This window comes from Pogoniulus pusillus, chromosome W (assembly GCF_015220805.1).
Source record: "Pogoniulus pusillus isolate bPogPus1 chromosome W, bPogPus1.pri, whole genome shotgun sequence".
NCBI classification, from domain to species: domain Eukaryota; kingdom Metazoa; phylum Chordata; class Aves; order Piciformes; family Lybiidae; genus Pogoniulus; species Pogoniulus pusillus.
In genome coordinates this window covers 11033753-11046355 of record NC_087308.1, presented here as the reverse complement: position 1 = coordinate 11046355, position 12603 = coordinate 11033753, and the positions used below count along the sequence as shown (strand labels likewise).

Sequence of the window (12603 nt, the reverse complement as noted above, 5' to 3'; positions counted from 1 at the left end):
CACAGTCACGCTGAGAACTCTGGGAAGAAGAAAGACTTTTTCTCCATTTTGGTTTTTTCACTCTTGCTTTTGCCTTAGACCTGGTCACATCTCATTAACCCTGCTCCTACTAACCTTGCTCCCTAACCTCTTGGCTGCACCTCTCTTCTTCCTGAGGACTGGGGTAAGGTTGAGAGGGACGGGGGGAGGTGTTGGGGTGGTTTGAGAGCCCCTCCTGGGAACTTAGGTTTCTGGGAGGGGAGTTGTGCTTTTGTATTGTTTATCCTTTGTATATTTCTGTATATAACTGTATATAACTGTATATATTGTAAATAGCTGCTTGTAAATTCTGCTAGCTGTAAATAAATTGCTTCATCTATATTCCCAGGGTCCGTCTGAGTTAGCTGGGGCAAATTCAAAAGTGTGGGGGGGCGGGGTAACCCCCAAACCATCACATTTTTTAATTGGCGCCCAACGTGGGGCCTTTTGCACGGCAGGCAAGCACTCTACCCCAGAGCCACCATGACATTGCTTATGCTTTCTTCTCTATTCCCATAGCAAAGGAGTGCAGGCCTCAGTTTGCATTCACCTGGAGAGGAATCCAGTACCAGTTCAATCGTTTGCCTCAGGGGTGGAAACACAGCTCAACCATCTGTCACTCAGTCATCCACAATGCACTGGAGAAAGGTAAAGCTCCAGAGCACATCCAGTATATCGACGACATCATTGTGTGGGGCCAAACTGCTGAGGAAGTCTTCAAGAAAGGTAACAAGATCATTGACATTCTGTTGCAAGCAGGTTTTGCCATTAAGAGAGACAAGGTCAAAGGACCTGCCAAAGAAATTCAGTTTCTGGGAGTGCGGTGGCAGGATGGTCGCCGTTACATTCCTCAGGATGTGATCAACAAAGTCTCTACCATGGCAGTTCCCACCAGTAAGAAGGACACACTTTCTTTTCTTGGTGTGGTGGAATTTTGGAGACTACACATTCCTGGTTTCAGTCAGATTGTCAAACCTCTGCATGATGTGACTCGTAAGAGAAACAATTTCGAGTGGGGACCTGAACAACAAGCAGCCTTTGATCAGATCAAACGAGAAGTAGTCCATGCAGTGGGCTTGGGACCTGTGAGATCTGGTCCGGACATTAAAAACATTCTGTACACGGCTGCCAGTGACAATGGTCCAACTTGGAGTCTTTGGCAGAGAGCTCCAAATGAGACACGTGGTCGTCCACTTGGTTTCTGGGGACGTTGTTACAGAGGTTCAGAGACAAATTACACTGCAACTGAGAAAGAGATTCTAGCAGCCTATGAGGGAGTGAAAGCAGCTTCTGAAGTGATTGGAACTGAGTCACAATTGCTTTTAGCTCCTAGACTGCCAGTTCTTAACTGGATGTTCAAAGGCAAAGGTTCATCACCACATCATGCCACAGATGCAACCTGGTCTAAATGGATGGCTTTGATAACCCAACGAGCACGAATGGGTAATCTTGACCGACCTGGTCTGGTGGAGGTGATCACCAACTGGCCGGAAGGCACAGACTGTTCCAAACCTCCAGAGGAGAAAATAACTCGTGCTGAGGAAGCTCCTCCCTATGGTGATCTCTCTGATCAGGAAAAGAACTATGCTTTGTTCACAGATGGTTCCTGTCGTCTTGTTGGGAACAAGCGAATATGGAAGTCAGCGGTTTGGAGTCCAACCAGGAGAGTTACCGAAACGAAAGATGGAGAAGGAGAATCCAGTCAGTTCGCTGAGGTAAAAGCTGTTCAACTTGCTCTTGATGTGGCTGAACGTGAGAATTGGCCTATCCTTTACCTCTACACCGACTCGTGGATGGTAGCCAATGCTCTATGGGGTTGGCTGAAGGACTGGAAGAAGCATGGTTGGCAGAGGAAAGGAAAGCCTATTTGGTGTGCTGATCTATGGCAGGACATTGATGCACGGCTGGAGAGAACTCCAGTGAAGGTGCGGCACGTAGATGCACACATGCCTAAGAGCAGAGCCACTGAGGAACATCAACATAACCAGCAGGCAGACCAAGCTGCTAAGATTGCTCAAGTTGATACCAACTCTGAACTTGACATTGACCTTGATTGGAAACACCGAGGTGAACTGTTCTTAGCTCGGTGGGCCCATGATTCATCTGGACATCAAGGCAGAGATGGAACATACCGATGGGCTCGTGATAGGTCAATTGACTTGTCCATGGACGCTATCACCCAAGTCATCTATGACTGTGACATTTGTGCTGCTATTAAGCAGGCTAAGCGAATCAAGCCCTTATGGTATGGTGAGAGATGGTCAAAGTACAAGTATGGTGAAGCCTGGCAGATTGACTACATCACTTTACCTCGATCACGTTCTGGCAAGCAGTATGTGTTGACGATGGTAGAAGCCAGCACTGGATGGCTGGAAACCTATCCAGTTCCACATGCTACTGCACGTAACACTATTGTTGGTTTGGAGAGACAGATATTGTGGAGACATGGAACTCCAGAGAGAATTGAGTCAGACAATGGTACTCATTTCAAGAACAATCTTGTGAAAAACTGGGCCAAAGAGCATGGTATTGAATGGATCTATCACATACCCTACTATGCACCAGCTTCAGGGAAGATTGAACGCTACAATGGTTTGCTGAAAACCACCCTAAAAGCCATGGGGGGTGGAACTCTGAAAAACTGGGACAAACATTTAGCACAAGCTACCTGGTTGGTAAATAGTAGAGGTTCAGTAAACAGAGCAGGACCTGCACAATCAGATTTGGTCCAAACAGTAGACGGTGATAAAGTTCCTGTTGTACATGAGAAGAATCTGTTAGGGAAAACTGTTTGGGTATTTTCTCCTTCGGGCGAAGGGAAACCTGTCCGAGGGGTGGTTTCTGCTGAAGGTCCTGGTCATACATACTGGGTAATGCAGGAGAATGGTGAAATCCAGTGTATTCCACAGAGAAATTTAACCTTAGCTGAGAGAGTTTAAATTCAAGCTGTTATGAGTTTTCTGTTCTAGGTAACATCGGCGCCCAACATTGAGAGAATCTACGATAGAATCTACAGTACGTGAGCACGAACCCAACATCACCTGAGAGTCCCTGTTCTGAGCTTTTGAATCACCTACATCTGATTGAAGTGTGAACTGAACTTGTATATATTATTTTGGTGTAAATATTGGTTTAGATTAGATTGGATAATTCTCAGCGATACTCTGAGCGAAGTAGACAAGGGGTGGATTGTGCTAGTTTGAAGCAAGCTGGAATGTTTTGGTAGAAGAACTAGATAACAGGCAGTGAAATGAAAAACAATTGTGTCTACTTCTCTCACAGTCACGCTGAGAACTCTGGGAAGAAGAAAGACTTTTTCTCCATTTTGGTTTTTTCACTCTTGCTTTTGCCTTAGACCTGGTCACATCTCATTAACCCTGCTCCTACTAACCTTGCTCCCTAACCTCTTGGCTGCACCTCTCTTCTTCCTGAGGACTGGGGTAAGGTTGAGAGGGACGGGGGGAGGTGTTGGGGTGGTTTGAGAGCCCCTCCTGGGAACTTAGGTTTCTGGGAGGGGAGTTGTGCTTTTGTATTGTTTATCCTTTGTATATTTCTGTATATAACTGTATATAACTGTATATATTGTAAATAGCTGCTTGTAAATTCTGCTAGCTGTAAATAAATTGCTTCATCTATATTCCCAGGGTCCGTCTGAGTTAGCTGGGGCAAATTCAAAAGTGTGGGGGGGCGGGGTAACCCCCAAACCATCACAAAATGACATGAAAAGTTCAGCACAGAACAATTGAAATGGAAGATGTAATCTGATTTTTCCTTTTTTTTCAGTGTCCCAGTAGATTACTGACATCTGTTCTCATTTCAGTCATAGAATCATAGAATCAGGCAAGTTGGAAGAGAGCTCCAAGCTCATCCAGACCAAACTAGCACCCAGCCCTGGCCAATCAACCAGACCATGGCAGAGTCTTTGCTTGAACACCTCCAGCCACGGCCACTCCACCACCTCCCTGGGCAGCCCATTCCAACGCCAATCACTCTCTCTGCCAACAACTTCCTCCTAACATCCAGCCTAGATCTGCCCTTGCACAACTTGAGACTGTGTCCCCTTCTTCTGTTGCTGGTTCCCTGGCAGAAGAGCCCAACCCCACCTGGCTACAGCCTCCCTCCAGGTAGCTGCAGACAGCAATGAGCTCTGCCCTGAGCCTTCTCTTCTGCAGGCTGCACACCCCCAGCTCCCTCAGCCTCTCCTCAACACTGCATAGGAACTTCTGCTCTAGCCACAAATAGCTGAGACCAGAGCATCTCCCACAGAGGAACCATGCTTTTTCTCATTCATTTGCTTGATACCTTGATTAAAATCCTGGGTTTCTTTTCTCAGGCTTCAAAAAAGACTGACCGGCAGCCCAGCCTTTGCTCGCAGCTCTCGGTGATGCAGATGAGGAACAGCACAGCCAGCACCAGTGACAGTGAGGATGGCCTGCAGATGTTCCTCCGTGGGACTTCCTCTGCTTCTTCTCTTCGTGAGTGCTCCAAATAGTGCCAACAGAAAGGGTTCAAACCCTGCTAGTTTGGTTGCAGAGCTCCTGGTGTCTCCAGTGGGAGCAGGGTGTAGGTTTTGGGATGCTGCTGGACCTTAGCTAAGTGGAGGGACTGAACTGTAGAGAAACCAGAGGATGTGTAAGGCTTTGTATGCAACCCTCTCCAGTGGGAGCAGGGTGTAGGTTTGGGATGCTGCTGGACCTTAGCTAAGTGGAGGGACTGAACTGTATGGAAACCAGAGCATGTGTAAGGCTTTGTATACAACTGGGGCTGCCTCATGTAGAGACTGGCAAAAAACCCCATCAGGTCCCACCACCAATTCTGGCATGCTGTGGATATGTAGGCATGGTATGGAATGTTTCCAGTGGGATGAAACTGAATGCACAGCCCCTGCCACAGCAACGTCTCCTTAGGCTGGTGCCTGTAGACATCAAAAGCCCAAACAAAACATCTCCCCTCAGCAGCTCAGTGCTCTGCACTGTCTCCCGAAGTGGTTTGTTTTGGCAGGCTCTGGAGAGGTCTGGTGCACAACCAAGGTTTTGATGCCACCTGGAAAATCTCCAGATGTCCTATTAGGCTCTCCTGTGCTTTGTATGACAGCAGTAGCAGAGAACAGATCAAGAAGCCACATCTGACCTTTTTGCTTCTGCTCTTGGAATTTATTCCAATACTGAAACCTCCCAAACAATTCTTTCCAGGCTTTTGCTGCTGTTTGTTTTGAATTCCCCTGAATCTAAACTTCAGCAGCAGCCTGAGCTTGGAAAGCAGCTTTTGAACAACAAAAGAACCCCAGAGATGCTCAGGTTTCTTATTCAACATAAGCTGTCAGTATAATGGTGTTTAAAAGGATCCTGCAGGCTTATTTATGTTGATTTGGGCAATACAATTTAGTAATTAGACATCAACTCTAGGAAGAAAAATCACTGCCAGTTGACTGCTGTGGTTAAACTCTCTGCTGAGAAGAAAGTGCTTTGAAGTACCTGTGCTTTCCCATTTAATTTATCTGTTCTCTGTTGTGAGCCTCACAGTTCTCATCCAGGAACTCCTTCAGAGTTAGAGGGTGTCTCTGTTTTCATTCCTTAGCTTGGTACAACCTTCATGCCCAGCCAAACTGAAGCACAAAAGCCTTGCTGGTCTTACACCCTGCTAGAATCACAGACTGCCTTGAGTTGGAAGGGACCTTTAAAGATCTACTTCAAATCCCCCTCCACGGGCAGGGACATAGAATCATAAAATCAACCAGGTTGGAAGAGACCTCCAAGCTCAGCCAGTCCAACCCAGCACCCAGCCCTGTCCAACTAACCAGACCATGGCAGAGTCTTTGCTTGAACACCTCCAGCCACAGCCACTCCACCACCTCCCTGGGCAGCCCATTCCAATGCCAATCACTCTCTCTGACAACTTCCTCCTAACATCCAGCCTAGACCTCCCCTGCCACAACTTGAGACTGTGTCCCCTTCTTCTGTTGCTGGCTGCCTGGCAGAAGAGCCCAACCCCACCTGGCTACAGCCTCCCTGCAGGAGCTGCAGACAGCAATGAGCTCTGCCCTGAGCCTCCTCTTCTGCAGGCTGCACACCCCCAGCTCCCTCAGCCTCTCCTCACAGGGCTGTGCTCCAAACCCCTCCCCATTCTTGCTGCCCTGCTCTCAACACCTTCCAGTATCTCAACAGCTCCCTTGAGCTGAGGAACCCAGAACTGGACACAGCACTCAAGGTGTGGCCTGACATCTCCTACTAGAGCAGGCTGCTCAAAGCCTCATCCAGCCTGCTCTTAAACACTTGCAGGGCTGAGGCATCCACAACCACTCTGGGCAAGCTGATTGCCAAGAGTGACACCTAGGACACAGTTGAGGTGAGAATCACAGAAACATGCAGGTTGGCAAAGCCCTTGAGGACCTTTTTCATTCACCTGCTGGCTGTGCTCTTGCTAACGTGGCTCAGTCTGTGGGTGGTCTTGCTCACTGCAAGGGCTCACACTCGTTTTGTGTCCACCACCAGCCCTCCCAGGTCTGTTGCTGCAGAGCTGCTTTCCACCTAGGTGATGTCCAGGCTGCACTGCTGCCTAAGTTTGTTGTGCTCCAGCTGCAGGAGTTTGCCTTTGTGGAACTTTGTGTGCTTCCTGTTGCTCCTCCAGCCTCTGAGGGCCCTATCAAGCAGTCAAATGAGCCACCCTAGCCCCTGGCTTGTCAACAGTTTCCCTCCCAGCTTAGCTGTAGTGTGATGGTGGCAGGAGTGGACTCCATCCCACCCTCCAGGTCAATCATGTGTTGTCCATTGTAGTCCTTGGTGCTGGCCCTGCAGGGACACTGCTGTTAAGCAACTGCCAGCTGGGTTTTGTTCTGCTCTTCACCACCCTGAGAACTCGACATTCCAGCCAACTTTTCACCCAAGCTGCAGTCTGTCTCCAGTCCATCTCCCGCCCTCGTGGCTAGAAGGGTAGGTTATGGAGTGCCACCATGCAGTCCTGGCAAGCAACATCCACAGAGCCCAGCATTCCAGCACAGGAGGTGCTCAGACTACTCAGGCACCATCTGCCCATGGCACATCCGTGCTGGCTGTTCCCAGTCACCTTCCTGTCCTTCGTATGCTTGGGCATGGCTGCCAGGAGTCCATAATCTTGGAGGCTGAGCTTAGGCTGCTGGGCCAGTGGTTCCTTGGGTGCTCCTCCTTGACCTTGAAAATGGCCACAACACTGCCTTTTCTCTCTCTGCCTTTCTTCCTCTGCCATGACCTTTCCAAGATGGTAAATTGCTTCAGCCAACCCTCAGCACCCTTGGGTGCAGCCTGTGTGATTCCCAGTCCTGTGTTTGCCCTGTTGGCTCAAGTGGTCCCTGCCTCAGCCCAGCATTCCTGTAAGCCCAGTAGCACTCTCTGTCTCACCATTGGACTTGGAGACTTGGGAGGCCTCAGGACAAACCCTACCAGTAACATCTGAAGCAAAAAAGCCACTGGGAATCTCAGCCTTTCCATGTCCTTAGGTCCTGTGCCCCACCGAGCCCCTCAGTCCCTTCCTTTTGTTGTTGATGTATCTGTGGAAGCCTTTCTCGTTGCCCTTCACTTGAGACAAGAGCAGCTGAGCCTTGGCTTTGCTGATTCCATCACTGCATGCCTCTGTCTGTATCCCTACCAAACATCTCATCCCTGCTTTCACTTCACATGTCTGTGTGGTTGAGCTCTCTCAGGACTTGTCTGTTCATCCATGCCAGCCTTCTACCATGCTTGCTCAACCTTCTGTACACCAGAATGGACTCTCTCTGTGCTTTGAGGAACCTTGTCCTTGAAGATGAAGCATCTGTCCTTGAGTCCCCTTGCCCCTGCAGGCTGTGTCCCATGAGTAGCCACAGCTCCCTGCCCTCAGCTCTAGGGCTGTAACTCTCTTTTGTCTTGCACACTTCTCAGGATCTTGAACTCCATCAGCTCCTGGATGCTGCAGCCAACTTTGCCATCAGCCTTCAGCTCCCTGATGAATTCTTCCTTGTTCACCAGTGACAGGTGCAGCAGAGCACCTTCCCTAGCTGGCTCATCCATCACTTGTGTGAAGAAACTGCCTGCTGCACTCTCCAGAACCCTCCCAGACTGCCTGCTCCCAGCCCTGTTGCCTTCCCACCAGACGTGGGGTGGGTAGAGCTCCCCACCAGTGCCAGTGCCTGCCATCGTGGGGCTTCAGCCAGTTGGATAAAGAAGCCTTCCAGCTCCTTGCTCTTATGATCAGGCAGCCTGTAGCAGATACCTGCCACGAAGTCTCCTGTCTCGGTCTGTTCTCTGGTCTTTACCTGTGTGCTCTCGACTGGCTTTCCACCTGTCCCACAGCAAAGCTCCATGAAGCTGAAGCCTCTCCTTGGTGTGGAGAGCCCCTGGACCAGTGTGCCCTGAGGGAAACTGTGAAACTGTGCTTGTGCCATCAGCTAGCATTAGAATTGTCTTTCAGACTTAGCAGCAGAGCACAGCAGTGCTTCAGCCTGGGGAGAAGGTGATCTAAGTGCAAGACTTGTTCAGCTGAGGACATCAGTCCCTGCGACGTGGCCATGCTCAGCACCATCTTCACAAATACACTTCTCTGTTGTACTTCTCTTTGCTTTCTGTACCGCATTTTTCTGGTGTGTGGGGTCTGCTTTTACCAAAAGAGGTTTAAATATCTTTTATCTCCTGACACTGGTCAGTTCAACAGTGGTTGGTGTGGCTGATAGTGTCACCATCCCACTGGCAGCAGCAGATGTGGCAGCAGCCACCCAAGGCCAGTAAGTGCCCTTAGTTCTGGGGAGGTGGAGGTGTCACCCATGCAGCCTGTGAAATGCTGCCAGCATTTCTCCTTTGCACTTGGACTGGTGTGAAATGACTCCTGCAAAGGGCTGATAAAAGCTCTTGGTGGAGGGTTCTTTATCTCACTCAAATGTGGTGCTTCACTCTTTATTTCTGCCCAGCTTATTAGTTACTCCTGGGTTCTGTCATTGCCAGGGGTGGGTTTGATACCAAGGTGAGCTCTGCTGAAATCTTTGTGTTCCATGTGGATTGTGGACATGTTGGGTTTTGTCTCTCAGGTCACAGGAAAAACTGAACAGAATGCTGCTGTTTACCTTGCCACACGTTCATAGAATGGCTTGGGTTGGAAGAGGCCATAAAGCTCCTCCAGTTCCAACCTGGGACACCTTCCACTAGCCCAGGTTGCTCAGGGCCTCATCCAACCTGGCTTTGAACACCTCTTGGGAGAGGCATCCACAACCTCCCTGGGCAACCTGTTCCAATGTCTCACTGCTGTTGGTTTGTTGTTTGGTTTTTGTTTCTTTTTGAACCTTGATGTCTTCAGAAACCTTCTCCTGGGTGCTCTCAGTGCAGCAGGCACCATTTTCTTGGGGTGTTTTGGTCTGTTTAAAATCCAGTCTGGGGAACATACTGAGGATTCACTGCCTCAGTGCTGTTCCTCTCAATCCTTCTTCTGCAATTATAAATGATTTAATGACAAACAAAACCCTCAGACCCTCAGAATACTTAGTGAGGAGCACGTGGAAAGGACAAGCTTTTAAATGTGTTTGGGTTTAGGTCAAAATAAATGACCAAGAGAAGCTTCTCTGTGTAGGAGCCCTGCAGGAATGGTGTCTTCTCATAGCTATGTGATGGATAACGACTTGGTGTGTGGACCAAAGTAGCCCATGGTAAATAGGAGGCTTCACTGCTGCAATGCAAAGAGTTTTTTTACTCCTGATTTCCGTGTTCTTGAAAAATTGGGCATTTATACGCTTGTATGACTCAAACTTGCAAAGTTTATGCTGTTATCTTCTCTGCCAACAAGCAGCTTTGCCTCATTCCTCTCAAGAAACTGAGAACGCAAAGCTTGATCTCAAAGCATTCAGTGGTGAACAGGTGAAAGGTACTAATTAGCAGGTGCCAGGCTACAACGACTAACAAAACTGTGTTTTGAACTTGATTACCTGTGAAACACAACTAACTCTTTGCTTTTGTGTCAAGGAAATAACCAGCAAGAGTTCTATAATGCTTATGGAGTGAGTCGTTTGCAGCATGATGTTTTCCGTTGATAACATCACATTAACTCAGCAAGCATCCTCTGAAAGGTACCAAGAGTGGGGGGTGGTTTGTCTCCTGACGCTTGTGTTTGCTTTCTGTGGGCCATCCCAATGCCATTTGTTGGGAAATGGAGTTGGTGATTACCTGGTTTTAGTCTCTTTTTCCATGCTGCTTGGCTTAGGTTGCTCCCATTTGCTGGGCTGCAGCATCCTGTGTTTGCAGACTTGCAAGCTAAGCAGGGATGTGGAGAGGTTTGGTCTTAATGGAATGGCTTGAGTTGGGAGGGACCTTAGAAGATCATCTAGTTCCAACCCACCCTGCCATAGGCAGGGACACCTTCCACTAGAGCAAGTTGCTCAAAGCCTTATCCAGCCAGGTCTTAAACACTGGCAGGGATGAGGCATCCACAGCTTCTCTGAGAAACCCTTTGCAGTGCCTCACCACCCTTACAGTAAAGAACTTCTTCCTAATGTCCCATCTAACTCTACCTTGCTCTAGTTTCAAACCATTGCTCCTTGTCCTGCCACCACAGGCCCTTCTAAACAGTCCCTGTCCAGCTCTCCTGTAGGTCCCCTTTGGCTACTGGAAGGCTGCTCTAAGGTTTCCTTGGAGCCTTCTCTTCTCTAGGCTGAACAGACCAAACTCCCTCAGCTTGTCCTTGCAGGAGAGGTGCTCCAGCCCTCTGATCATCTGGACCTTTTCCTACAGATCCATGTCCTCGCGTGGTGGGCTCTAGAGCTGGCATTTATTTGTCTTAGCTCTTGGAGAGTGCTCCCTGTGTTTCACCCAGCTTGTGGTTGCAAAGAGGGTTTGGTGTTGTGGTAAATGCCATTTTAACACCTGGTGGAGCTTAGGCCCTTGAGAAATGGCAACAGAGCAGTGTGTGGAAAGCCTGGGTTCAAGATTTGACTCAGCCTCTTGAACATCTGTCCCACACTGGATGAAGGAAGGCATCAGCAGACCACTGTCTTTGACCCCAACAACCTCACACTGTTAGACCTTATGCTGGGTCCTGTTGAACAGCCTCACAGGCTTCTTACTACCAGTCTAAAAGCAGTAATAAAGTCCTAACAAAAATCTTCTTAACAATTCCAGTATTTAATATGTGTGCAAATAAGCCTTTGCCAGGGTAGCTTTTGACTGTTGAAATACTAATTTGTCTTTTAACCAAGCTCTTAAAAGCTAATTCTGAGTAGTTTTGTGTGGATGTGACTTTAAAATGCAGTGAGCTGGTAACCTGCTGCTCTTGCCTCTAGTTAGTGTTTTGCTCCCTGTGTGTAACTTGCTCAGCACAAAGGAGTCGTTCCTCACAAATAGGCTTCCTCAGTGGAGCTGTTTACTGTGTAGCTAATGAAGTGGGGTTCAAGCACTAAGAGTAACTCAGCACTAAGTGTTGCCTGATAAATGTTGGCATTTTTAACATGAAAACCTGGAGATTTAGCTTTCATCCAGGGGATCTGTCAGACAACAACTCCGCTGCTTCTGAAATGCTACTGCAGAGATTTCCCTCATCCTTCTGGCCACAGCCTTGTGCCCTTGTGGTGATTGAACTTGAGGAGAGAGGGGGGAGGAAAAGTGCAGAAGCAATTTCAGAATGAACAGTGGGAAATAAACCTGCTTGGCTGATGGCAGAGGAGCTCTCTGGTTTAACCCTCAGGCTGATTATTTAACTACCACAGGGAGGTAGCTTGCACCAAAACTTCATGTGGTGTCTTAGTGGCAGTGGCCATTGCGTGTGCTCTGCTCTGGCAGGTTTTGAGTCCTTGCTTTTCTGAGCCTGTCTCAGAGCAGTGAAGTCCCTGGCAGCCAAAAGTTACCTCTGAATCTTGCTGTCCTTGGGGTTAGTTGTAGAGCTGTTGTGTTTTCCATCCTGCTCTTCAGGCAGTGAGCAGGTAGCCACCAGAGGTTTACCCAGTACCCTGAGGTCCACTTGCCTTGGCTGTGAAAAACCTCTACCTTTGGGGTACATCATGTGTGGGTGAAAGAATTGGTGAGTGTAAGGGTGAGGAAATGACCAGGGGCACAGCCTCGGATGGGCAGGGTTTGGGGAGAATGCTGTGCCTGTGGCTAGCTGCAGGGACTGAGCCTTGCAGGTCTACAGAGCATGGCTGTGCCACAGCTACAACTTCCTCTGGCCAGATAGCAAAGCTTCACCTATCAAGCCAGGGCAGGGCCATCAGGTTGTGCACTCTTGGTCACAAGTAGGGACATGGAGCAGGTCTGTCTTGTGAAATTAATTGGAGGTTTCTTTGTGACTGTGGCAGGCCCAGGTCGGACCTCTCCCTACCTGAGAACATTGGCCAGAATGAAGCCAATAGAAGAAAGTGTTGAAGATGATGTCTTTGAAGCACCATCTGCTGATAAGCTTGAGCTCCAGCACCTGCCTTGAGCAGATGTGCCCTCAGCTGTGTCAGAGCTTGCACACAGCTCCAGTGCAAGAGGCAGAAGATGACTTTTGGGAGGAATCTGAAAGCTGAAACCACTTCTCCGTGTCCAGCCTCACCACAGTGCACATCAGTGGCTTCCAGATGGATTCATTTTACTCCTGAGTACAATAAAACAAAAACCTGCA

General features: G+C 48.7%; 1 protein-coding gene across 1 annotated transcript in view; it reads left to right on the top strand.

Moving 5' to 3' along the window:
* The window catches only part of LOC135192840 (blood vessel epicardial substance-like), a 35130-nt gene extending 22527 nt beyond the window's left edge, over positions 1–12603 (top strand). Inside the window, 2 exon segments of the mRNA XM_064176216.1 lie at positions 4352–4493; positions 12296–12603. Of these exon segments, the coding sequence (XP_064032286.1) occupies positions 4352–4493; positions 12296–12420 (267 nt within the window). The 3' untranslated portion in view covers positions 12421–12603.